The sequence below is a fragment of the Eupeodes corollae genome, chromosome 1, assembly GCF_945859685.1.
Source record: "Eupeodes corollae chromosome 1, idEupCoro1.1, whole genome shotgun sequence".
In the NCBI taxonomy this organism is placed as follows: Eukaryota; Metazoa; Arthropoda; class Insecta; order Diptera; family Syrphidae; genus Eupeodes; species Eupeodes corollae.
In genome coordinates this window covers 180,455,723-180,483,407 of record NC_079147.1, presented here as the reverse complement: position 1 = coordinate 180,483,407, position 27,685 = coordinate 180,455,723, and the positions used below count along the sequence as shown (strand labels likewise).

Below are 27,685 nucleotides of genomic sequence, written 5' to 3'. Positions count from 1 at the left end.
CACAACCTCACACAACTCAAACAACAGCTGTACATGTTTTATTTTTTGACAGCTAACTTCAAAAGCAAGTCATATGATTCATGATGGCGTCACATAGAAAGAGTCCACACCAACCACCACCACTAGCTAAAAAGAGACAAACCCCATTCCCGCGACAGCTGTTTCATTTTCCTTGAAAAATTCTTTCGCATTTTATTTCATTCGAATATTTTGCCAACAAAAATTGCATTTCATACATCATCATCATTCTCATTTTAATTACCGAAGCGTTCGTCAATCGTCAGTTTTTATTCCCTCTCTACAAAATAAATTTTCTAATTATTCTGTTTCTGCGCAGAAACATTTCGCAGTTGAAAAATAAATAAATATCAAAGAAAAGAAACAAAAAACCGTCTAAAGGAGTAAATTGTCATCAAAATTCCACCACAACAAGCCAAAGGTGATAACATTTTTAAAAGTTTTTCTATATTTCTATATTTTGTTGTTTGAAATTTAAATATTTATAATAAAAAGGTGTTTTTGTTTTTGTTGTATTTCATTACAGAATTTTCTAACTCTTCTATTCGTGAAGAATAAAATTAAATAAATAAAAGAAAAGAAACCGTATTGACTTGATAAAATGTTTCGTAATAAATTTATTGTAATTTGCTGTCTGCTTGTTGCTGGGGGCGCTTCATTAATAAATGGTAAGTAAAATAATAAAAACCAAAAAATATACCTAATCAACTTAAAGCCAACTAAGGAACGAAGAACCACAACGAACTATTGAAACTATTGAACCATAATTGTAACCTTTTTGTGGTTTTTAATTTAATTTAGATATGTATTTTCTATTTTACTCCATTTACACCTGTATATTTGTCGCTTCTCTGCTAGTTGGCGAGCTGAGGGGGAAGAAAATCAAAATCGAAGTAGCTAGACAAAATGGACAAACAAAAAGGAAAACCACAAAAGCCACACACTATTTTTTCCATTGTCAATGTCAATTTTTTCTTTGCATTTCCATTTCTATTTCGATTTTATTTTGTATTATTATTTTATTCTGTGATGTTTACATACTACAACGCATTTTGTATTTAAAAGTTCGATAGATAAACAGCAGACAAGATATCTAAAAATAGCTAAACAGTTGAACAAAATATGGATTTTCAAAACAAAGAAAGAGTTGAACATTCTCGGCGGCATACGAAATCATTGATTCCATTGCGAATCACAATTCCACAAATTTACAAAAACAAAAGTACAAAATAGCAAATAGAAATTTGTATTATTGTGTCTCCAAAGCTTAAAAGTATTAAGTAGAGATAAGCATAAGTTGTGGTTGTAGTCTTTTATTTTTCCATACCTACTACCTACTTCTCTTCTACTTCTTCTATAGTTGGGGGGCTGGAGTGGAGTGAGTGAGTGAGTGCTGACTTGACTAGTGACAGTGAGTCGTGTGAGGTGTGAGTGCCGAGAGTTTCGAGTTTCTCCACACAAGTCTTTGTCTCGATCTTCAGTCAGTGCTGTGCTGTAAATAAATGACTCATGGAAAGACTTAAAAAAAACACATACAAAAAGGTTTTCTAATAACGACGGAGATGAAAAGAGTGCATTTGACTTGACTCCTATTTTCTGCTGGCATATTGTTTGTTTGAAGAATTTAAACATAGCACAATTATTATTATGAAGATTGCATTTTTCTCCGAATCATGCCTACGTACCTAGTTTTTTATTTTATTATTGCAGCAAAGTTAACGGTACTACCCTAAAGAAGAGGAGTCTTTCTATTAAATTACATAGATTCATTATACATCGGATACATTGATTATGATAAGAAGCAATTTTTGTGTGTATTATTTATAAGGTCTTATCATTTATAGGGGTTGACATTATTTGTTATGGGTCCTATTATATACAAACAACAGTCTATTTGATTAGTTAGGTTTAATGTTTTCACAGGAATAGTTTAGTGGTGTGGAAAAAACAACCTTTTTGTTTTGTGACGTTAGAGCACATTTTGAAAATGCATTTTGCAACAATGAGTGCAATTATGTAGGTATATTGTAAAAGCATTTTTTACTTGAGAACTCAGATCAAAAAGTAAGTAAACAAGACTTCGTAAGAAAGATTAGCTATGGTTAAAATCTCACTGAGAGCAGATAATTTTCACTTAAAGTCAACAAACAATACCAACAAAATAAATAACCTGATGATATATTTGAGTGCATAAGTTTGAAAGCAGTAAATGACTTAACTCGTAATGTGAATAATTATTCCAAATTATATTCAAGGGTACATTCAACGTAATTATACTAAAAGGTGATTTTTTAGAAGCTATATGGAAGTTTTTCAAAAAAAGACACAAAGTTCAGAAAAAAGCATGAAATCTTTATTTGAATCGATATTACGGTCCATATAATTTAATGTTTGAAGATTATTTCATTGCAAATTTTGGCAAACTCTTTCCTACATTTCGGCCGGTATCTCACTAATAAATCCTTCAATGTTGTCTTCCAATGCGACAATTGAAGCGGGCATGTAAGAAAGACATAGACATGAGCTTTAAATAGTCCCACAAAAAATAGTCTAAAGGCGTTAAATCGCAAGATCCCCGACCGTGAAATAAAATGTTCACCGAACTCGCCTCTCAATAAGTTCATTGTTGCGTGTGCTGTGTGGGATGTGGCACCGTCTTGTTGAAACCACATGTCATGCAAGTCAAGCTGCATTTTGGGCAGTTGGATATCATCTTACGGTAGGGCTCATCATTGACAGTTACGTTACAATTCGCACCATCTTTGAAGAAGTACGGTCCAATGATGCCACCAGCCCATAAACCGCACCAAACTGTGAATTTTTCTGGATGCATTGGTAGCTCTTGCAATGCTTCTGACTGACAGTCAATCCAAAATCGAAAATTCTGCTTATTTACGTACCCATTGAGCCAAAAATGAGCTTCGTCGCTGAGCACAATTTTTCGGTAAAAATTGGATTTTCGGCCAACTTTTCAAGAGCCCATTCACCAAAAACGTTGCAGAAGGTCGTTCGTCTTCAATTCTTGCACCAGCTGTATTTTAAACGACACACCTAAATCCTTCCGCAAGATTTTTCACGTTGTTGAGTAACAGAGGCCCAATTACTGGGAACGCGACAAATCGATAATTGATGGTCATCATAAACACTGACCGATACCCGCTGCGATATTTTCTTCAGTTCGCACTTTAGGTAAGCTTGTTGGTGTTTTAATGTGCAACAAAGTACATTTGGTGAGAAATTTAGTCACAATAGGCCCAATAGCCGCTTCAGTGGGTCGATTAAACTGACCATAAAATAGAAGAAGCGCGCGATGAAGATTCAGTAATTTGAAAGCGTTTTTCGTTTGTAAGACGATTCATGGTTACATTATAGACCAAACTTAAGATGTTTGACAGTGAAACAAAAAACGAAACGTGCGTCAGCTGTTTAAACCCAGTGTTGCCAAAAAGATAATAGCTAAAAAATCACCCTTTATCATTGTATAACTTGAAATCAAAATGCCTCTGTAAAGTCCGTACATACTATACATTTGAAACTATTGGAGACAAATAAAATAAAATAAAAGGATCTCGTCAGAATATTTTTAACGTCAAAAATAAAATGTTAGGGCTGTTTCGAATCTAATATTAAAATTAAAAAGCCAATCAAATAGGTTCTATATTTCAGTTTCACTGGAAATAAAATGGAAATCCATTTAAAATCAAAATCAGAGTTCTGAAATTCGTTTTTGACGATATCCATTTCATTTCTTCGAAGTTAAAGTGATTTTTCATGTTCTACATTTCGAATTTTTGCGATTTTCAAGTGATTTCAATTTGATTAGATTAAGGCGAAATAATTTTCAATTCGACAAGATGAAATTCCAACTAATTTTTGAAATAGACTTGTTTCGTGGAATAATTAGGTTTCTAGTTCATATTTGATGAAACGGACAAAGCACTTTAAACATTCCCTATAACATTTGGAGTAAAAGGATGTTCCTTAAAAATAATCAAGACAATTTTTCGACTGTGCTTCGTAACATCAGTCATTTTTAGCCGATATTAGGAATACCATTACCCTGGAATGGGTACATTTGGCCAAAAGAAATAAAAAAAAAATATAGGATGGGGGTATGTCCCCCTTTTATGTTTAAGTTTTTGAGAAAATTGGAAACAATTAAAGGAATTATTCAATTTCTAAGTCAATAGTCTTGTCTGCCTCTGGATAGAAAAAGCTGTTACTTTTTTTTTCGTTTCCAGACATCGACTTCTAAACGCAAAGACCAACAGAACCACACGAATTGTTAGTTTTGTTTCAAGTATTGCCGATTTTAACCCTAATAACCTAAGTTCTTCACCAAAAACGAACCACGATTCCAAGCTAACTAAATCCAATCCCGCCTCTTTATAGCCAATATTTTCCAAAATACTCGTACTCCCATAGAATGCTAAAATATTAGTTAATTTATTTGACTTATAATTATAAAAAAAAATTAGTAAAACTAAACGTGAACATATTGAGGTTTTGATTCTTGGCGATATTGCATTTGGCGCTGAAGGCCGGAAACTTGGTTTATTAATAAAGCCACAATTTTGAACAAGTAAGTAGCCAAACATTTAAAAATACCCAAATGTTAATAGTCGAATTGTTTTTTCCTGAACACCGTTTAAATGTCCCATAGCAAGGAAATAAAATAGTTACAATTTATCTTCTCTGAAGACTTGTAGCAACCATATAATTCACATTAGCTCTATGTAGCTCATATTATATGGATTCTCGATTTATTCGAGAAAATAAAAGTCAAGACAAGGTGTAATGGTCATCTTCTGATGAGCCAAACCTTTACATCGGAGCGAAACGCATATATGAACACCGTGCTGGTTTATTTTTATATTCATTTTTCATGATTTTAAATTATATTTATCAAAAGATAGAACTCTGAAAACAATTTCAATCGATTTTTAATATTTAAATGAAAAACTTCCAAATTAAAGATTTGGGAGCCCTATGAAATAAAAAGAATTGCGAAAGATAAAAACTGATTTGTTGCTGAGCTTCGGACGGGAAAAAAAAACTAAAAACTGCCTAAAACATAATAGGTGGATAAATAATTTTTCAAATTCTTAAGAATGTTGTTTTTTAAGTATCTTAGAACTACAAGAAACAATTGAAATGAGTAGGAAGTCCCAAATTTTAGCAGAAAATGTATGTAATATACCTTTTTCTTAATAGAAAAGGTTCATATGGTTAAAAGAAAAATGTTCGATATAGAATAAATTGCCTAAGTTGTCCAAACTCTTTCTTTTTTGGATTTTTTTTTCTCCGGCCCCAAATGAATCTCAGAGCGTTTCGGAACTTTTTCTGATTAAATTAGTTGTGCATACAAATACTGGAAAGTCATTCCGTAATTTTCAAAAAGATTATCATTAACGATATCGTAAATAATTTGCTTCACGTAGCTTTGTCACTATCGTCTCGTCTATAGTTTTTAGTATAAGATAACTAGATGTCAAAATGAACTCAACGAAAAATAACACTTGTTTGATAACTTGAAAATGTTATTAAACTTGGTTTTTGTCTATGGGAAGTTGTGAAAATTTGCAAAGAATTGCTTTTTTTACAAACTTACTAACTATTTTGTGGTGTTTATTGTTTATTGTTTTTGTCACTGTTACTGTTTTTATTTTTTGACGTCGACGATATAACTATAATTTATCTATGTCTGATATTATTGAAATTATAAAGACCTCTTTTGAAAAACTGAACAAAACTATAATTGTTTAGATTATTTTACAAGTGAATAAGAAAAAACAATAGAGGGTCTTATTTATATTTTATTTGTTTCCATGACCGCATTCATTTTATTTCTTTTTCTGAGTTTTCACTTTGAAACAAAACTCAATTACACCGAAACATTTGTATTTTAATTTGCTTAGTTAGTATTTGGAAATCAATGACAGACGATACCTATTTAGCTATCGATCAAACGCTATCGTTTTGGCAATACCTATCACTTTGACGATTATCGTCTTACGTGAAGTGAGTTTATCGTCAAAACGCTATTGTCTAGCGATAATCGTTTTACGGAATGACCCCCTTGGTAAATTAAAAACGTTCATAAAAGAGATTGAATATTACAACAACAACTTGAGTATGTCACCAAAAAAATTCTATAATTTTAGAAGATAATATTCACAAGTTTATAGATTGACGCTCTACAAAATACTTCCCCTCAACTCACAGCTAATCAGCTACAAAACTAATTGTTTCTTTATAATTTTTATATTTTAATTGCAAATGACTTAATAATGATATCTGCTATACACATACTAAACGAAGTTCCCCCTAAGTTATATGTATTTTTAAACACACACATTTAAATACACTTATAAAAATAGTAGAAATATTATTATTATTGTTTAGTCAGCAAAATATTGTGTTATGTGTTAGACTGCCCGAAGTTAATTTATATTCATTTTGTCTCGGTAACCTAGGAAAATGTAAAGCCTTTAAAATATCAAAAACATCCCACTGGCATTGAATTCACTGACTAATATTAAAGAGATTTATTATATCCATTTTCTCTCTTTTCTTCAGCACCTTTTCTAGAGGTAAACAATTTTTTCATGCGCCTAAGAATTTGGAAGCCAGCCCTAGGTTTTTTTTTTCGAAGAATGACAAATAATACAGAGCCCCTGGTAGCGAAATTCCGAACATTTTTGTTACGCTATGAATATGAATAATTCACTTAATAACTCCCCGACAGAATCAAAATAGAATTGCCTCACATAAAACCCTTTTTTCAGCGATTTACTACAAGATATGAGTTGTTGATATTTTAATAATTGTTTTTTTTTTTTTTAATTAAAAATTAAATATTTTTAGTAAGAGGGGATCTATATAATATTTTACGAATTTATTACGACAGGCCTGTTTTTGTCATAAATTGGTTATTACAATGTTTATAAATCTTGGTAACAAAGCTAAATGGGGGTTTTAAAGCCTCTGTAAAAAGGAATATCGACAAATAATATTGCGCTTCAATCAATATTAAATTGTATTTATTTAGGAATTTAGGAGATTCTAGAAATTAAAGAATAAAGAATGATGCCATTTATAGATATTGATTCATAATTATGTAAAACGAGAATACAAAACTATTAATCATGCTAAAAAATGGGTTACACTGCTTTTACACTCACAGCTTCATGTGTCAATATCATGACTTTTGTAATTTTATCAAGTAACTTGACACATTCGGCTTAAATGTAAATTTAAGCCGATACAATGAAAAATAGGGAGTATCTTATTGAACTCAATCGTTTGTTTTTCATTACATTGAACTGAATTCCTATGTTGCCTGCTTCTTATCAATCAAATTTAGTCCCCTCGTCTATTTAAAAAGTATTCACTGGCCACCAAATCAAACTATATGCAATTTCATTAAATATAATTGTATTAACGTTTGGAATGATTGATAAGGACTAAAAATGATAAAACAACAAAAACACAGCAATCAAAATTTGTATTGTTTTTATGTCTATTTGGCCCTGCTTGGAGTGCCCAATGCAAGTGCTTCGTCGGACCATGATCTTAAAAAAGCAAGATCTATTATGATGAGAGTTTCAAATCTAAGCCGAAAGTTTTATGTCATCGAACCAAAAAAAAAATTGTTTATTTCCATTTTATTAATTAAGTTCCTGCTATAAAAGATATATACCCTACTGCATAAGATTTTGTTCTGGTATTTACTCGAAGTAAGCGACACAGATTTGTTGAAGCATTTGATGTTATAACAAATGTGATATCTTTGTTTTCTAGAACCAATTCATGCCCAACCAACGTGCAAGTTTCAATTTATGAACAAAATATCTCATCTTACATCTTATGCTTATAATAATGGTGCCACAATCATAGCGTTTGTGTGATGTACAAAATAAACAAAACAGAAGCAAAAACATAGAGCAACGATTGAAAATGATTATTATGATGAGCATTGATTAAGAGGTGACTGTTTCGAAAGAAAGCGAAGGTGATTTAATGTTGCAATTGAGAATGATATCAATGAATAAGTGTAGCGCGCGTGCACGAAAAACTGTCATCCTAATAAATGGAAAAATACAAGTTGAAGTAAATAAGCCAGTCTTGGAAAATAAGATCTTAGATGACGAGATGTTGTCGCTTTATTGTATTCGTTAAGAAGTGCTATTCATGAAATTAAGATCGGTGGTCAAATTTCCTTATGTCCTTATTATCCTTTTATATAAAAATGAGTTTGAAAAATTTGTATGTAGCCGCCTGACTTGCTTATTTATGTACCGATTTCAATGTAGTTTTATGAAATTTCTAGGGGACTGTCTGTAGATAGTTTCTATATAAAAACAAATTCTATTTGAAAAACAAAATCATTTTAAATAACAGCAATTTAAATCGATTTATAAAAACACAAGTTTGCAACATGAATATCACTATTTAACCCTTTTTCCACTTGATCTTGATACTTAATCTGTGATTTTCCCATTTGTTGATTGTACTTGCTTAAATGATAGTACAGGGTGGGGCGTGGTTACTTCCTTATTTTAAAATATCATAACACAAAAAGTATTGGCAATATTGATTTAATTACTTTTTCTGTGTACAGAAGTACATTTAAAGTTTTATTTTATTTGGTTTTAAAAACGACATCTTGAAGGTGACCACCATTCTCGCGCACTGAAATAGTCGGAATTTGAAATGTATTTCCACTTTTTCCAGCATATCTGTGCTTATGTCGGCAATAGCAGCACGAATATTATTTTTTGATGACGAAGGGTTTTTGAACTATCAGTGTATACCAACGATTTAAGGTAGCCCCACAGGAAAATATCACATGGGGCTAAATGTGGTTATCGTGCTGGCCACTGAAAATTGCCTCTAAGAGGGATAAGCCGTTCGGGGAAGTGTTAACGCAAAATATTCATTAAATTTCTTACCATGTGGGCTGTGGCGCCATCCTGTTTAAACCACACTTCCCCTAATTCATTTCTTCAAGTTTGGGCAGACAAAAAAATTCACAATCATGCTGCCATAACGTTCAAAATTGACCTTATCTGCTCTTCCGTTCTCTTCAAATAACCATGGGCCAATAATGCCTATTCTGGATATTGCACACCAAACAGTCACACGTTCTGTATGCAGAAGCTGCTAAGTCCTCTCGGGTTAGTGGGGCTCCAATATCGCATGTTTTCACACATCCTGAAAAATGGAAATGTGCCTCGTCACTAAAGAAAACAAAGGCGTCCTCAGGCAGGTTTTCACATGCATGCACGCAACAGTATCTCGTGGATGAAGTCGTTGGATGAAAATTAAGTTCCTCAGGAAGAATTCGTCTCACTGTGCGACTAGAAATCCCTAAAGCCGAATGTTTGTGTGCAGATTGCCTTAGGGATTTTAAAATCACCGCCCTTACTCTTTCGAAGTTTTCTGTACACTACCGGTATCCCCGAACGTGTCCACCCACAGACAAATCGATGTCCGATCGCCTGATTTGTCTGACCGCAGGTGCGATATTAAAATGGTTTCTAAAAGCACGCTGAATTGCGATGATCGCAAATGCGCACTCAATTCGCATTGTTGACACTGAACTAGGCATAAAAACATTAGATAACGTGCTTTGGAACAAGCCATAAACCAACGCTCTTCTATTAATAGCCGCTCAGTTGCGAGAGTTTCAGATAAGGAAGAATAAGGAATCACGCCCAACCCTGTATCAAGCAATTTTCGGAAATGTGCAAATATTTTTCGGATTCGACAGTTCCATCACATTATCAATAATTAAGCTTTAAACTTATTTCAAAAATAACTTAAGAAATAACGCAAAATTTGAAACGATCCAGTAAAAAATGTCAAAGCCGTTTTAAGCAATTTACTAAGCTTAAAAGATGATTTACGTAATTTGAAACGATTTCATCTTCTTATTTTCTTATAACAATTTGCTAAACTTAAAATCACCGAATTTCTACTTGAACTTTTAGCAATTGCTAAATCCATATGATATCTGTAAAATTAATCTTATAAGAGCAGTGGATGAAATGGTCCTTCCTACAGTTAGGAACTTCAATTCGTAAGCCCGTTTAAGCTTGTTTGCTATATGTTAGGATGCTATTTTTTTTAATAAAAGGAAATAAGCAACTTACTAGTTGGCAAAAAAAGAAACTTTTAATATTTTAGAGTCGCTTAGTAAATTGCAAGGTATTTAGAAAATTGCTACTTAGTAAAATGAGATAAGCCATTAAGATTTTATTTGAACTAGCCAGTTGCATTTCCATTCTGACAGCTCAACAGCTGTTGAAAGCAACCTCGAAGCAGGCCGAACGTAACGCAGTTGAAGCCGAAGCTGAAGCGTGTTTGTGTTTTAGCCATAATTGATTTAAACTGTATTTGCAAATATAATGGAAAATCATAAAAATTATGATTGGCTGAGTGAACGTGTGATTTTCGCTGTTTCCGAAAGCTACTGTTCTGTGTCGTTAATTATTAAGCGGAAATGTTTTAATCCCTAGGATCTCTATGATTCCTCCAGAGCTACCATTTGATCTGAAACATCTTCAGTTTCCAATTCGACTGGCATTCGAAATAACAATGAAGAAAGCGCTAGGCTAAACTTTAAAAACATGTATGGACAACTATATGTTGGCTTTTCGCAGGGTGGGAAAAGCATAGGATTTTTTATAATTTGCTAGAAATAGAAAAATAAAAAATGTTGTATACAAAAAAACACATTATTTTGTACATATTTTTGATGCATTTGATGCAAAAGTACCGTTTTATAAATCGTTATTAAATTTTGATTTGAAAGAGCTACAAAATTGTATTGTAAGTCGGATCGTGCTGATTTTATTGTCATTTAATTCTCATGGTAGTACCCGTGGCATGATGGTTAGTGCGTTGGACTGTCATGCAAGGGGTCTTGGGTTCAATCCCTGCCTGTGCCACCTTAATTTAAAAAAAAAATTAATTTTCGCGGGTACTGCCTCTTGCGAGGAATTGACAAATCCTTCAAGAGTAATTCTTGTCATGAAAAAGTGCTTTCTCAAACTAGCCGTTCGGATTCGGCATAAAATTGTAGGTCCCCTCCATTCCTGACAACATTACTCGCACACAGGAATGGTTGAGAGTTGTAAGTCACTAGGCCCTGGTTCACAACGGACTGTTGCGCCACCCCATTTTTTTAATTCTCATGAGTTAAGTTTACACGATTGGAAGGTCTTCTAATATTGGCAGAATGTTCGCTAAACATTTTTACAAATTTTCTGTCAACCAAATTGTCTATAAACTCAATCTTCTCTGTGAAAAATGAGAGAAACAAAATTGGTAGTCGATCATCAGAACATATTCTATCATATTGATTTCTTGCAATAGTTTGGGCTCTGCTAAACACTCGATTGCTTGTATTTTAAAATAATTGGACCATTGTCCACTTATTAGATGATGTTCTTTTCAAACAACATCATCCAATTTTTAATTGAGAGGAAGATTATGAGCAAGAAACAACAACACAAATTTACAGAAATTTAAAAGAATTTGAAAACTACGAAAATCAAAAGAAATGAGGACCGTTTGGCAAAATAGCGAAATTTATAAAAGATACAAGAATTTGGTGCATTACTCAAAATACACTTCGGGTTTATATCAGTCTACAAAACAAAGAATGCAGCTCCAAGCATCCAAAGGAAAATAATCAATAAAGTTTGCCAGAGTTATAGGATAAAATTATAGGTCTCTGCATGATCATAAGACTTTTGCATATCTAAGAAAAAACATTGAGCATCACGAGTCTTATTCTTTGTTAACGGAAAAAAAATCATTGCATATACAAAAAATTAGTGGTTAATTGTTAAATATTTATGTACTTTATAATCTCTTTTTTCGTATGTGGTTGCGGTAGACAAATGGTCTTTGCACTTGTACATTGTACCACATTTCTTCAAAGTTCACATCACCAAGTGTGATTTTGTCTTCTTCTTTTTAACTTCCATATTCGTAGTCGGAAAAACCATCAATATTAATTTTTTCTTGTTCTTATCGAACTTTTTTATTTCAAGAGAAACCTTACGCCCAAGAGCAAAGTTTACAAACAAGAAATGAATGCCACTGTCATTTTTATATTGCATTAAATAAAGGGCTATGCGACCGGAGGAGGAGGCGCGGCCGGCGGCGGCGAGATAATAAAGCGGAACGATAACAAAACAGAAACAGAAAAAATATACGTCGGCAAAAATATTCCTGGTCAATAAAACTTCCTGTAAAGCGGAAACTATTTTGCGAAATGATAACTTTTCCACAAACTAGATAAAAAATACTCAAAATGTTACATTCAATAGACGTGCCTTTCGTCATTGGTCAACGTTTTAAAATGTTAAACTTTACGTGTGGAAATTTCTACTCAACATTAAAAATAGAGTTTCACTTTTGAGACACACAAAAAGCTAATGTTAATAGCATAATAGTTCTTGCTTTAGACTTCCGTGGTATAGAGGTTTGTGTTGCATTATAAACTTTACTTGGACATTGCTTTTGACGATCTTCTCCATCTAGCTCGGTATCTAGCCAGATGTCTCCAGTTGCACCCTCCAAATTGGTTTTCACTGCGCTGTTTTATGGGCGTGGATTAAAAGACTTGGTTTCCATGGGACCCACGTGACCCAGCCATCTCAGGAGTTCGACTCCTTTTGGCAAAGTCTTTGTCTCTCTACAGCTTACACAGTTCGCCGTTCCATCTTCTCTCCGCTCGCCTTTTATGCATACGGGACCTAAATCATGCGAAGAAATTTTCTCTCGTAACGAACGAAGCGCTTTAATCGGCTTTTGTCATAGTCCATGCTTCTGCACTGTATAGCAGGACGGATATGAATAGTGTATTATATACTACATGTGCTCTAGAGAGCAAAAAGTCCTTAACCAATTTAAAGTTTCGTCCATCGATGGTTACATTATGACCGAGATATTTTTGCCACCTTTGTCTCAAAACTGGCATCGCGATGAGTCCAAAAACGATGTTAAAGAAATTACATGGCAGTGATTCATTTTCTGAAGCAACTCGAACTCTCCATGGTCATCCTGTTCAAATGGACGAGTTTGCCTGGGATGCTAAAACTAGACATGGCTCTATACATTTGAGCCCTACAGATTCTGTCATATGCGGACTTGAAATCGAAGAAATGATGATGGGTGTCAACTTGACGTTTTTGGGGTTTTTTACCAGGTTCTATCGTAATCTGAATATTTGATCGACTGTGGACTTTCATTCATCCATTCCTCTGTGGAAAGTCTACTGTCTTCATTATCGAGCTAACAATACCTAGGTTCTATTAATGGAGAGTGCTTTCTCCCGACAATATTTTGCACATAATTTGGTATATACCCCTAATAAAAATTATCTCCAGCTTGTTTGAAGCAAAAATAGACTAGCTATTAAATATAATAATAATTACCATTTTTATATATCAAATTTTGTATCGTCATTCGCTTTTGCTATTTCATGTATGAACTTCAGTTAACTATCAATATTCTTTAATATATTACGTAGTTAGAAAATGTATGGCAAAATAATAAATTAAAAGACTTTTAGACATTATCTATCATCATTAAGTCTAACCTAGCCCTACTCATACCCATAGAGTATTGCATTCTAAACAATGATTATGATTAGCAACAACTGTCTGATGACATGACAACCATTAGGGTGAGGTTAAATGCTATCTTAGATAACAAAATTTTCATCTAAAAATAATATTCTTTTTTATGTGTATGTGGGTTTTTTTTTTACTGAAACTTCATACATTTTTAGCAATTAGTTCCGGACAATAATTTATATTATTTATAATTTTGATATTATTTTGTTCTGTTTAAAATAAATAAACAAAGTTAGCTAAGTTAAAAGTACAGAAAATGCTATTTGCAAAAGATTGCATCTAGAGTTCGAACTCTTTAAATTCCACATAATATTTATTCGGGTCCTTGAAAAGAGAGTAAAGGGAAATGCATGTTTTGCCGAACCCTACGATTAATACTAGAATTTGTCGGTAAAATGTTTAAAAAAGCCAATAGGCCTTGTACTTGTGTGTTATCAAAATAAATTTAATCATTATTTAATTAATTTGTGTAAGATTAAGAAAAACTTCCCGCCTTTGATAAGAAATTAAATTAATAGAATATTATGTGAGTAAAGATATAGCTAAATTTAAGGCTTTTTTTAAAATAACATATTGATTAAGACTAGGAATTGATCTCATAAGAAATTATTATAATTAATGTACTTTAGCTTATGGAAAAAGGTAACTGATTTTCAAAAAAACCCTTGGAGAAATAATCTGACGACGAATGGTTGGTTAGCTCTTGCCAAATTTTCGTTTTTGAGATGTTTTTTAGAAAACAAAAATAGATTTCCTAATATAGCTCAACAGCTCGTTGGTCCTAGTGACCTACATCTCTCAACCATTAATGTGTGGAAGTAATGTAAGCAATGGAGGGGACCTTCACTTTGTCGAATGTCGAATAAAAAAAAAAAACGGAAAATTTGAGAAAGTACTTTTCATGACAAGAAATTACTCTTGGAGGATTTGTCAATTCTTCGCAAGAAGCAGTAAAAGTGACAAAAAAATGCATGTGGCACAGACACGAGTTGAACCCAAACATCTGGCATATCAGTCCCACGCACTAACCATTATGCACGGGTACTATACTTGCCACTCAAAAACATGTTAAGAGTCTCCCAAGGTTTCAGAATAATTTAAGGAAACATTCCCGATATTAATTTGCACCTACATATAAATCCTAACAAAAATTCTGTGTAGCAAGCACAATGGATCTATAGAAGTCCCATGAAAGTCCTATTGAGATGTACCGTCGGCAATTGTGGTCTTAATCGTAAACTTCATTGTATATCATAATCGCTAACTTAACTGTTGCAACATTATGAACCCTAAACTTTGAATTTAATTTATCTTCCACTCATCTTCGAACTGTTGCTGTCAATTTATTCAGTAAACTCATCACGATAAAGTACACTAACGACTAACGTCTGCAAATCATAAAAATTATATACCGAGAGTCTGATTCAATGACCACAACTTAAAGAGCGTTAAATCAAATTCTCTGTCGTACTTCTGGCCCTAGTAGACGGTAATAACGATTTTAGTGCACAAATTAGAGTCTAGATATTCGTTGCCGTGTCAGTTAGACTACGGGTTTGTCGAAGTTTCAACGCATATCGCTGGCATGCCGTTCAAGCGTCCTTAGCAAGCGATCGAAATCAGGCAATTCCATGCCGTTTTTAAGAATTGGACATCACCAATCCACATTTTGATATATTTTGCATAATGATCTTGGTTTACACCCTATACAAATCAAGTTGGCTTAAGAATTAAAGCCGATGGAGCATTTAATGCGACGTACGTTCTCCGATTGGGATTAAGAGAAAATGCACCATGATGATAAATTTAATCGCAAAATCATCTTCAATGACGAAGCTCATTTTTCAACGAGTTCGTCAATTAGAAAAATATGGCTTATAGGTCGGCTAAAAATCTACGTTTCTTCAAGAATGACCACTTCATCCAAACAAAATAACAATTGGGCCATATTGTTTCATGGAAGATAACTATTGTCATGTTACTGTGTATGGGCAGCGTTATTGCGCCATGATAACTAATTATTGTTGGCCCTAATAAGAAGATAAGGACTTGGACGACATGTGGTATTGTTGAGGGGAATATTTGATGAGCGTGTTATTTGAAGAAATGGGCCAGTTGATTGCCCTGTAGACTATTTCCTTTGAAGCTGGTTAGGTTATTTTAAAGTGGCTGTCCGTGATGAAGTAGGACACACTTAGGTCAGTTTAATGGCCCATTGTGATACCACATGAGTCTAAGCTCATGCGAAATTTGAAAGACTGATTATGTTAATATAATTGAGATAGTTTAGATCGGTATAGAAGAATTATCGTAGGTAATTGTTGCGTTGTTGAGCTAGACCAGGATATTTACACAGGAAGTGAAGAACTGTCTCCTCCTCCTAATTATCTATATAGTTTCTGCAAAAGTCATTCGAGAATACGCCTAGCCGCGTGGCGTGCTTTCCTCATTGACAGTGCTCAGTTATGACTCTGATTATCGAGCTTATACGCGATCTGCTTAGAGATAGCAAGCACCTTGAGCGCTTTAAATCTATTGTAGGCCAGATATTTTTTATGACCTGACACAGGTGATGTTATTTTTTGGGCCTACGTTATATAATTTGCTAATTCCAAAAAGCCAAAGAGTTTTGCTTTTAAAATAATGCTAAGGGTTGCTTACGGGTTCAATGAACAAAAATTTATTTCACAATTTATTGAATATATGAAAAGGAAATTCTTAATGCCTGTATGTCTGACTGCATACTTCATAGTTGAGTTCATATGAACAAATATTAAACATTATTACTTCCATTTCGAATATTTGTCATACTTTCAAAAACAAAATAATATTGTTTTTATTTTAACAGCTTACGTTGCATTGACATCATTTTATTGAAAAGAAATTCCTCTGTTTTTGAATTTTTGCAATGTATGGAAATTATTTTAAAAAAATGAATTTATAAAGCTCAGCTCCGCTCTGTTTACGTATAAACTAAACTATAAGAGATAAGCCAACGATAATACGCCCAGCATTATTTGATATCAAAATATATACATTTTTCCACCACATCTGTACAAAGAAAATAAACAAAAATGAGTTAAAGTTTTTGTGTGCCATACAGTGTTAGGGCACTGAAATTAATTCTGATTTATTAATTGAAAAACAACAAAAACAAAAACGATGATGAGTAATAAACTTAAGACACGATCAGCAGTGTTGGGCGAGGCGGTGACGGCAGCGGCACCGTAGCTGGTGAAATTCACCCTTTTGTATTTTTGTTTTTATGCTACGTACTCATTTCTCTTATCGCTGATTTTGAAATTTAAACTGCAAGTGTGTGCTAAAATAAACAAAAGCAAACAATAAAGCCACCACAACTTCTCTAGCTCTATCTCAGAACGATAGAATATCATACTGGAAAAGTTTATATTTATTATTATTTTGTTTGACAATATCATTGACTTCTCATTATTTACAAATTGTGATTCTAGAAGTCCATTTGAAATCTATACACACTTGAAGAAGGAAAAGAAGATAACAAAATATACGCCTCTCTCTAAGAATTCCACTTCATAATATTTATTTCCTGTCTTCGAAAAATGATGATGAAGTTATTCAATTAAGTGATATGTAATATAAAAGATAGAAGCAAAAAAGAACCATCCATTCCCGACCTATGGCACGTATTTGGAAAGCAGTTTCAAAAAGATAACATTGAGATTCACAAGTCAGAGAACTGTTTGCCGCTGTAGAGTCGGTCGTTCTTTAAAAAAGATAACAACAAAACATGAATTCGGTAATAAGATTAATTTATTCAAATTGATAAACTTCTTACTTAGCGGAAGTTGTCGGCTGCTGCAAGTGTTGCATGAGGTTTTGAGTTTTGTTTTCATTGTCATGGGATGCAATGAATCATTGTAATTGTGAACTTGATTTTAAGCATTCATGATTGAATGACCTCGTAGTGCTTATTGAAGCTTGGTGTACAAGTGCTGAGGCATGGTTAATGTGATCCTTGATCAGGGAATCCCAAAAGGAGATAAAATCTCTAAAAAAAGACATTAATCACTCTCGATAATGGGGGACAATTGTTTTCATCCAACACAACCAAGAAAAACTATTCTTCTAAAGTTCTCAATATAAAGCAACATACAGGTTTACTTAGACTTCTTTGATCTTTTTATAAATCTTGACTCCTAAAAAGTTCTATAGATAGCAAAACGAGTCAACTCGATTGAATCAAACACGCGAATTGATTGATTCGAGATGAACTCTCTTAGAAGGGAAACAAAAATTGAATGAAGTTGAATGTCCGTCTAGAATTTTCTCATTGAAATTTAAAATATTTAAATACATAAAGTAAAAGCAAACAAAAACAACAAAATAAATAAATAAACAACGTGACGAACTGGAAAGACCCTCAGGTGTATTTTAACATTATTTCCAACATTTCAACAAGAATGTTGTGGTTTTAGAAATTAAAAATTGAAATAACTTGTTTTGTCTTAATTTAATTTGTGTTTTCTTTATTTTTTATTGTTTTATACATTTTTTTTGTAGCTATACTATATTTATGTACATTCATATAAAATTTGACTTTGTAAACGTTTTATTATGCAAACAATGATTTAAGTTTTTGTTTTCATTTTTTCGTTCGTTTTGTTGTTGTTTAAATGAACGATATCTTTTGTTTATTGTTGGCTAAAATATATTAATTTATTACTCTGACATTCGTATAAACATTTGTGTGTATGAACATTATGTATAAGCATACTCAGTCTTTGTTTATACAAAAAATATCGTGCTCTGAGGGACAATTAACGATAACACGATTTTAGTATGGGTTTCGAAGAATACTTCCAGCAAAAACAGAAACATAAACTTTGTCAGTTATAGTGAATATTAGTTTAAAGGAAAATTAAACTTAATGGCTTATTAAGATACATTATAAGAGTTCAAACTTGTACACGTTTGCAAAGAAGGTCGCCTTTAGCAGTTTTCTATTTACAATATTCATTTAGGAATTCCATGTTTTGCATTCTAATCACTTCACGTTCTAAATACATATTTTATATGAGATTTGTTTAAAGACTGTTTAAAAATAAACAATTATGGTCAATAGCTTAAACTGCGAGCAAAAGGAAACTTATTTTCAAATGAATTTTTCTTTAAGGCCAGGCGCCCCAATCAACTTAGTTGTCGGCGACTTAAAGTTAAGTTGATTGATGTTGCCGGCAACAGAGAGTGAGTAACTAAAGAGTTTCTCCATCATTCGACAACTTTCCGAATTGTGTTAAGACCTAGTTTACCCTTGCTGGCACACACTCAAGGAGATATTACTACCCTTATTATGAAGAGGCACAGTGTGATCACTAGGAAGATGAGTGAGGGTTTAAAAGGAGATGTCGGTACACATTGGTTTTGAATTCCTGAATATTGCAATGACTAGGAAAGACAGAGTGTGGTAAGGCATTTCACATTCGCGTGGTACGGCTAAAGAACGAATCTCTGTATTTGACTGTACGGCCGAAGTTGGGCTCGAGGGTATACTGATGAGCATTCCTAGGAGCGCGAGTATTACGGTTGAACTGTTTAAGGGAGGAATGCAACTGGCTATTTCACTAGAGCATAAGCCGTTATAATGGTAAAAAAGAGTCAGATGTTCAATACTATCCAAGAGGCTTAAGTAAGTTGTTATACTCATGTATGTAAGTCTTGTAGATAGCAGCCAAATCAGAAGGGGTGAAATATTTCTTGCATCGCCTAAGGAAACCCAAACACCTTGCGGCATTTTTGGCGACATCGCGTATGTGATCATTCCACAAGAGGTGGTTGGTGACACACATACCGAGAATATCGAGGTGTTCAGTCTCATTGATGCAAGTGCCATACATGAAAAATGGCAATGGGGGTATATCTCGCTTTAACGGTGCAAGACAGGATTGGGTTTTCGAAGCATTAAAATTTAGGTCGGAATTTGATAAGCTTATCATATTTTGTCGTTTCAGTTCCACATTAAAAGAAGAGGGATGTGAGTCTGAAAACGAATATGAAAAGCTAAGAGTACTATCGTCAGCGAAACAATGTATTGTATTATATGTTGCAGACAGGAGATCATTAATAAAAATGAGAAAGAATATTGGAGATAAAACAGAGCCCTGGGGCACACCAGTATTTATTTTATGGTTTTCATACTTCGGACTAAATCTATGTCCCTCATTTCGTCTTCCCAATCACTAGCATGCTCCGGGCAGAACTTCTGACCATCAAAGATGCCCCCTCTTGGTTCAGATAAAACGTAACGTGATATCGACAACCGATATATGCACCTTCTTAGATAGTCAAGCTGAAATAAAATCATTGAACTCTGTCTTAATAAACTCACTAACAGCCCGAAACTAGCGATATCATCTCTTGTGTATATGGCGAAGCAGTTCAAAATGTACCATATTTGGGTGGCGGTTAAAAGAGACATTACACAAAATTGCAAAGCTGATGAACTTGCAAAACCATAAAACAAATTTACCTTTGATAGACTGCAAATGCAATATCGGTAAATCTCTATGCTTTATTCATGATATCTTAAAGAAAGCAAACAACAGATGATCTAAACAACCACTTGAAGGTCAACTAAACTAATTTGGCTTATGCTTGATACTGAACGCTCTAAGCAACTCATTTCGGTTGCTAGATTGAACATAAGCTCTGGTATAGAAGTTCTAACAGTTCACTGCTTAATTGATAGGTATGCGTTTCCACTTAAAGCTCCTGAAAATAAGCTGCTAAACGAAGAAGAAAAGGAGATGTTCATGTCCTGCCCTATCACCCTTGAAGAATTTTACTATAATGATCCTAGTGATTTAGAAAATTGAGACATATACGCCCATGTTCCGAATTTCGATCGAAAGTGGATTGAAATCACTTTTTAATTTCACGTGAAATGAAATTGCATGTTCTTCAATTCGATAGAATTCGAAAACTTCAAAATTGACAGAATAGAAAAGGAAAACCACAGATGAACTAACACCACCTGCTGCCTGAGAACAAACCAAAATAGGATGAATATTTTGGTCTATCTATAGCCCATAATTGAGTTATAGGCATGTATTTTACACTTCAGAATTTCAGAAAGTAGTTAGCAAGCTTCAAACTGATGCTTATCATTGGTGCATGTGTTAGTTGTTAGTAATATAATAATACAATTAAATTCTAACACACACAGAAAATACAAAACATAATTAACATTTAACATTAATTAATACAGAAGAACAAAAAATAAAATAAAGACGTTTAGGATAGAAGAGCACTGGTTCTTAACAACGATTTTAATCCCACCTTATTTAAATTTAAATCTATCGATGAACAGTTTAAGTTATATAAAGTGCTCATTCGACTTAAAGCTTCATTCTTGCCATAGTTAGTTCTATGGAAGTCAATATATATAAAATCAAAAGAACGTAGTCATTATTAACACGCATTTGATGGAGAGATTGCATTTGAAGAAGCAGAATACGAATTTCATAGGGAGGCAGATCATAGGGATCATCTCAAGGAAGACCCTTTAGAGCAAAGCTTATGAAATTATGTTGAATTGATTCAATACGTTTTCTATGAATTTCGTAATAGTGAGTAATACCTGCGAAGCATATTCAAGATGAGGGCGAACATGGCAATTATACAAAGAAAGAGTAACATAGGGATCATCGAACTTCTTTTCCCAGCGTTTTTTTTAAAACCAAGGATAGAACTTGCCTTATTGACAATAAAATTAATGTGATGTTTAAACTCTAAATTGGAACAAAAATAAACACCTAAATCTTTAAATGTGGAGACGCGACAGAGTTTTTGCTGTGATATACAATAATCAAATACACTAAGGATTCGTTTTTTAGTAAAAGTTATCGTCTGGCATTTTAAAGGGTTGAGGGCAAGGCTATTTTTCCCACACCAAAATGTGATACTATCAGTGTTGGCTTGTAAAAGTATGCGTAAAAGTGTTGGCTTGTAAAAGTATAGAGCATAAAAAGGTTCAGAAAGACAATTTCTAAATTTTACCTCATAGGATCTGTTTTCAAGGTATGATTTGATCCAATCTAAGAAAAATGGTGGAAACTAAGAGCTTTAAGTTTAAATGAAATAATTCCATGGCTAAGTTGGTCAAAAGCTTTAGAAAATTCAATGTATACACAGTCAATGTAGCTGGAAAGCTTAGTTCTAGCACATAATATTTTTGTTTTATAAAGACAAAATTGTAAAAAAAATCCACTTTAGAACCTATAACTTTAATAATACTATAATGTTAACAAACTAATGTTTAATAATGGCTTCAGGACATAAAATACACTTTTGAAACAACTCAATTAACAAGCACGCATAATTGGTATGCCATCTTCGGTCCGCAAAGTATTGACTGATATCTGAAAAATGATAGAACACTTCGCGATTTTGCCAATTGGTCAGCTTTTAGAAGATCCTCAGGAAGCGCCAAATAAATAAAAAAAAATGCTCACGGTCAGCTACGAACGTAAATGGTTTTCATACCTGATCGAGTCTAAGAAAATCTAGAAAAAATTGTTTGATGAAGCTTAATTAAAAACGGAGGATTATAATACTTGGCCTTTTTGAACCTTCCACAAGTTGCGGTTATTGGAAAAATCTCATATCTTCAAATTAAAATGCTCCAAATATAATTTTATTTAGCGAAGAAACATAAGTGACGCTCTAGCTCGTTGACGCCTAGAGCCTTAGCTTGTGGCATAAACAAATTACTTAATAAATAGTCAATAGAATCAATTGTATTCAGGTCCATATTTTTCAATTCCGCAATAACGCTGGCCATTCACAGTAACGTGACAATGATTATCGTCGATGACAAAATATGCCGCCGGAATGAAAACCGCATCGTTATTTTTGTTACTGAAAATGATTTTGCGATGAAATTTATCATCTTGCCACATCTTCTCTAGAGTCGCTTCAAATGAGACATCGGCTTTAATTCGTGCGTCAGCTTAATCTTATATTGGTGCGATCCAGGATCCTTACGCAAAATGCCATAAAGTGGTTGATCGATGCCCAATTCTTGAAAACGCCGCCTTTTAATTAACTGATTTGGATCGTTTGCTACAGACGCCAACAAATGTCTAGACTTATACAAATGTCTAGACTCAATATGTGCACTAAACTTGTTATTGCTTGTCTACTAGAAAATTTATTTTAATTTTTATAATTTTCAGAAGCAGCTAGGTTGTGTACTCTACCATGATAAAAATGTTGAGTTTATAGAAGATAGATAGATAATCCGATTTAATCCGATGCGGTAAGAGGATGTAGCTTCATTAATAGCGTCGACTCTTAGTTTTTCATCTAAATTTGCAATAAGATTCCGGAGGTCGTCATCGCAGTATTTACCATTTTCATCAACTATTCGAAAGTCTGTTCTACAGTAGGCAGCATGGTCTTCTAGCTTCTTATACCACAGATTTTTCTTCTCAATTGCATCCAATGGCAGATGTTTTGGGAGTCTTTCATTTGGCAACATGAAATTTAATAAGTTTGATGAAGAGAGGTATAATAGTCTTGTCTCAATTGAGATCATATAGTTTGGAGCGTTTTTCGACCGTTTTAAACTTCCCCTTCCCATAACTGTGGTGCATTCATCATAATAGATTCCGCTACTGCAACAAAGACCTTATATTTAACACTGTGATATTGATTGCTGGTTATTGTAAATCCTAGATATTTGTAGGCTTTAACAATCTCGATTGTTTCTCTCATTTCTGGCTGTTCTACCAGAACCACTCCGGAATATCATTACCTTGGATTTGCTCAAATTGACTTTCAGATTTCATAACAGGCCATGCACATTTAGTCGGTTAATCATCAACTGTTGGGTTTCGGACGAGTAAGTGAATTTATAGAATTAATTGACAAAGACAGCTCGAATGATTAGTTAAGTAGTGTGTTCACAAATTAAATTCAATTTTTTCAAGTAAAAAACACCTTATCTAAACGTTCCTAAAATAGACTGCCCTAACTCAAAGGGTAAGACTTAAATTGAATCTAACCTTCTTTGTGTTTCTTATCCGTGATATTGCTGACTTCGAAGAAGTTACAAGTAGAATTATTAATATCAGTTCAAAAAATACTTTAAACGACTCATAAAACCATATTTAACTTATAAAATTGATGAAACAAACGTGGGAAAAAGTTAACATGTTGTCTATTTCACAATGTGACGAGAAAACGAGATAAGAACGTGTTGTTTTTTCTAATTTGAATATCTGCTACTTTGTCTCTTTATGAATTTATACCAAGAATTTGTTTGGTTTTCTATGCTAAATAGTTTTGAAGAATAAGCTTAATAAAGGCTCGCATTGCGTGGAAGGGTAAATACAAAATGATCTTATGGATGTACACTGGGCGCCATTTTTTTTTTAAGGATGGTTCCCCGATTGTGTGAGCATAACTCATCAATAACATCAATACAATATCGGAAAACTTAAGAAAGCTCACATAACGGTTCTCATAAAGGTTATGAGAAAGAAATGCAAAATACTCAAACTGACTTAAACAAAAAACTAAATAGGTTTATTATTACAGACAAATAAGAGACTTTTAAATCTATCAATTAGACTATATCGTTTCATATTCTGCTCTAACAAATTCGGGAAGGTTTGTGAGGCTCAGGTTCTTCTTATCTGTCGATTTAGCCTGGCAAGGTTCGACCTTAAAAGCTCACTTAAGGATGTAAGATGACAATTTTCCTCAAACTGCAACTTGTTTAATGTCATTCATTCTTTTTTGTTTGGAATAGGAATGTCATTCTTTTGAAAAGTCTTTCCTTGAAGATCTTGTCAAACTTAATGAAATAAGAATTAAAGACCTTATTTTCCTTTTCTCAACGCGGCGAAATGGCTATGCCCATATTTCTTTCATCCAAAATCTGTCATGTCAGATGTGTATGAAAATTTAAATATGTAGTTAGTTATAGACAACAAAACGGTGCATTTCGAAACCTAATAAGGATTTTTTTGTATAAATTGAGTGTTAGGAATTGAAAATCACTTTCTTTTCGTGTTTTTGTGTCAATTTGGTAAATTTCCAATTTTGGTTTAAAGAAGCTATGAAAAGCGCTGCTGTTTGAATACCCTTGTTTGCTATACGTCGAACTATCCATCTCATTTTTTTTTACATTGTGAATCAAGGTTATGATGTTATCTAATTGCAAGAACTTTCGAAACACCGATTCTAGGATCACAACTTTAATCTCGTTTTAGCTAGATAGTTCTCGTATATTAAAACTCTTCCTCAAATGACTATTTATTTCTACAAATATTCATTGTTTATATTTTTTTTCTAACTTAAGGTCAACCGCAACCCATGATACCAAAAGATGGCATCAATTCGATCCCTGCCCTTGCTAAAAAATTAGCCGCTGCTGAAAATATAACTGCTCCCCTTACAACAACAGTAACCCCAACGACTACTACTTCGGCTCCTACTACATCAACCACAACAACAACAACGACAACAACAACACCTAAGCCAGAGACAACAACAGTTGGACCAGTAACAACACCAGCACCAAATCCAGTTCCAATTCCAGAACCACCAATGGGCAGGTGGAATTCAACATGCATTTTAATTCAAATGGCTACCCAATTGAACTTTACCTACGAAACAGCAGGTACATTCTTATCTCAAGTAAATTTGTCGAATAAATTGATAATATTCCATTCTTCCTTTCAGATAACAAAACCGCGAGAGCTATTTACAATATTCCAGCAACTGCAACTCTTCATGATGTCAACTGTGAATCAAATAACACTCAGGAAATCGTCCTTAACTGGGGACCCGAGAAGGCTATTCACTCGATGGCCATCTACTTCGAACGCAACAGTTCCAATGTCAATGTCCACACAATCATGGTCAGTCTGCCAATTGATTCTGAAGAATTCGTTAATCCCAAGGGTTAGTAGTACAAGAAGTGTGTTCTAAATGAAAGATAAATTATTCTATCTTTTTTTCTTTTTGTCTAGCAAATCAATCTGTCCAATTGATCTACCGTGGAGACATCTTTGAAGCACCTTCCCAAATGTCCTACCATTGCACTCGGCCACAATACTTCAATTTGACGGAGGCTATCAATGAAAATGCTGTCATCGGTACCATCCGACTTTCTGATGTCCAAATGGAAGCCTTCCGCAAAGAGAATACCACTTCATTCTCAACAGCTCGTGACTGTGATAGTTCAGAAACCCCAGACATTGTTCCAATTGCTGTGGGCATTGCATTAGTTGCTCTTATTTTGATCGTTTTGGTCTCATACTTGTGCGCTCGTCGTCGTTCCACTGCTCGTGGTTATATGAGTTTTTAGGAAATAGATAGACAGAAGTAAGAAAGGACGAGAAAGAAAGTAAGAGAGATAGAGAGAGCGTGAGTGGAGAGTAATCAAAAATTTACAAAAATTCCGATCATATTCAATTAGAAGAAAAAAAGAGACTAAAGATAAAAACAAGAAACGTATTTAAAAAAACAAAACAAATTAAAACGAGACAAAAAGAAAAAAAAAACAAAAAAATGTGTAAATAGGCTACGTATTTGTTTTGGATTTTTTTTAATTAGTATAACTGAACAATCAAAAATACTTTGTTTGTTCTATTTTTTCAAATATTTCAACTTTTAACTATATTTCAAATTAGCTGACAGTTTTATTTTTTTTATTTTTATTATCAAATTTTCACTTTAAAAACATTTTTTATAAGACTAGAAAAACGAGTGTTTTCGAAAACACTGAATGTTATAAACTTATTATACGAAAAATTGGCATAGTTAGGATCTTAGAAATATTTTTTGTATGTGTATTAAAAAATAAAAAGAAAGAAGGAAAAATGCTTGAAAAACAATTGTCATTTAGGACCAAGCTGAATTGTGCAAGTAAAATGAAAAATTTGTATCAATGAATGATTTTGTTTTTCAACTTAAAACAAAAAAAGAAAACAACAAAAATACAAGTGATTGATTCTATTAAAATATTAAAACGATAGACGATAAAACGGTCATTGGATTATTTTTTGTTTGAATAATTATTCATATTTTGTTCGTTTCTTTTTTTCAACAATAAATTATAATTAAAATAAGAAATTGTATTGTTTTTATTAAATTGATTTCAAGGAGGAATCAAATGCAAGAGTCATTGAAAACATAAATTACCTAAAGTACGCCAAATGGCGTAAACTTTACATACAATTAAACCGGTAATAGAAAATAATTATTAAATTTATTTAATCCGTTTTTGAGGCATCAAAAAAGTAGACAACTAGGAAAATTACAAACCTCTGTCCTTAAAACAAGAGTTTTAAAAATAGTAAACTAGAAATTTTTGCTATCGTATTAAAACGATACTTGATTTTTAACCAAAAAGCTTTTCTTCGTTCGGTAGACCAGAGCTAAAAAAAATTAAACGCGTCTTAAGCAAAATAGATTTTGGAATATATATTTACAGGTCCTCCTTGTTATATTAAACCCAAATCGATTGATATGACACTAATTCTTTGAAGAAGTATTCCTTTGTTTTTGCAATAATCGTTCTAAACTATGATTTTTTATTTCGTATTAAAGAAAATCCTTTTTTTTTGTTATCATCGTGTGTGCTTCCTTAAGGCAGATGCCATTGAAGCCTTAGCTCTTCACTACATTAAGGCGAATGTTTGAGAAATTTAATATATGGTAAGTAAATATGTATGTAGTAGTGAAATTCGACGTTTTCCAAAAAACGTGGCTAAGTGAAAATTTAAATTGGATTCGCAAAGTTTGTGATTTACAAAATGGCATTATTTTATAAAGACGCGCGTAATTTATATTATTATTATTATTTATTAGCAGATACTTTGTTCAAATTGCATTTAATTGTTTTTTTTTTTGTTTCGGTACAGTTTTTTAACAAATGTTGTAAAAATTGAGTGTTACGTTACATGAAGATGTTCGTGTGTGATTTAAGTGTGTCCAAGTCTTAGGCGAACAAAATTAGT

At 33.1% G+C, this 27,685-nt stretch overlaps 1 protein-coding gene across 1 annotated transcript; it reads left to right on the top strand.

The window, feature by feature from the left end:
• Positions 1 to 229: 229 nt before the first annotated feature.
• Positions 230 to 26,798, top strand: LOC129938700 (lysosome-associated membrane glycoprotein 1). Its single transcript, XM_056046396.1, has 5 exons — positions 230 to 439; positions 545 to 686; positions 25,021 to 25,341; positions 25,404 to 25,625; positions 25,694 to 26,798. Exons 2-5 carry the CDS (start codon positions 620 to 622, stop codon positions 26,029 to 26,031), a joined length of 948 nt encoding a protein of 315 aa, XP_055902371.1. The 5' UTR covers positions 230 to 439; positions 545 to 619; the 3' UTR covers positions 26,032 to 26,798.
• The last annotated feature ends 887 nt before the right edge of the window (positions 26,799 to 27,685 follow it).

Excerpts from the sequence above, each read along its gene's own strand:
- LOC129938700 (XM_056046396.1), top strand. The coding sequence starts at position 620 with ATGTTTCGTAATAAATTTATTGTAATTTGCTGTCTGCTTGTTGCTGGG. Across the intron at positions 687-25,020 it reads GGGCGCTTCATTAATAAATG|GTCAACCGCAACCCATGATA; the intron begins GTAAGTAAAATA and ends TTCTAACTTAAG. Across the intron at positions 25,626-25,693 it reads AGAATTCGTTAATCCCAAGG|CAAATCAATCTGTCCAATTG; the intron begins GTTAGTAGTACA and ends CTTTTTGTCTAG.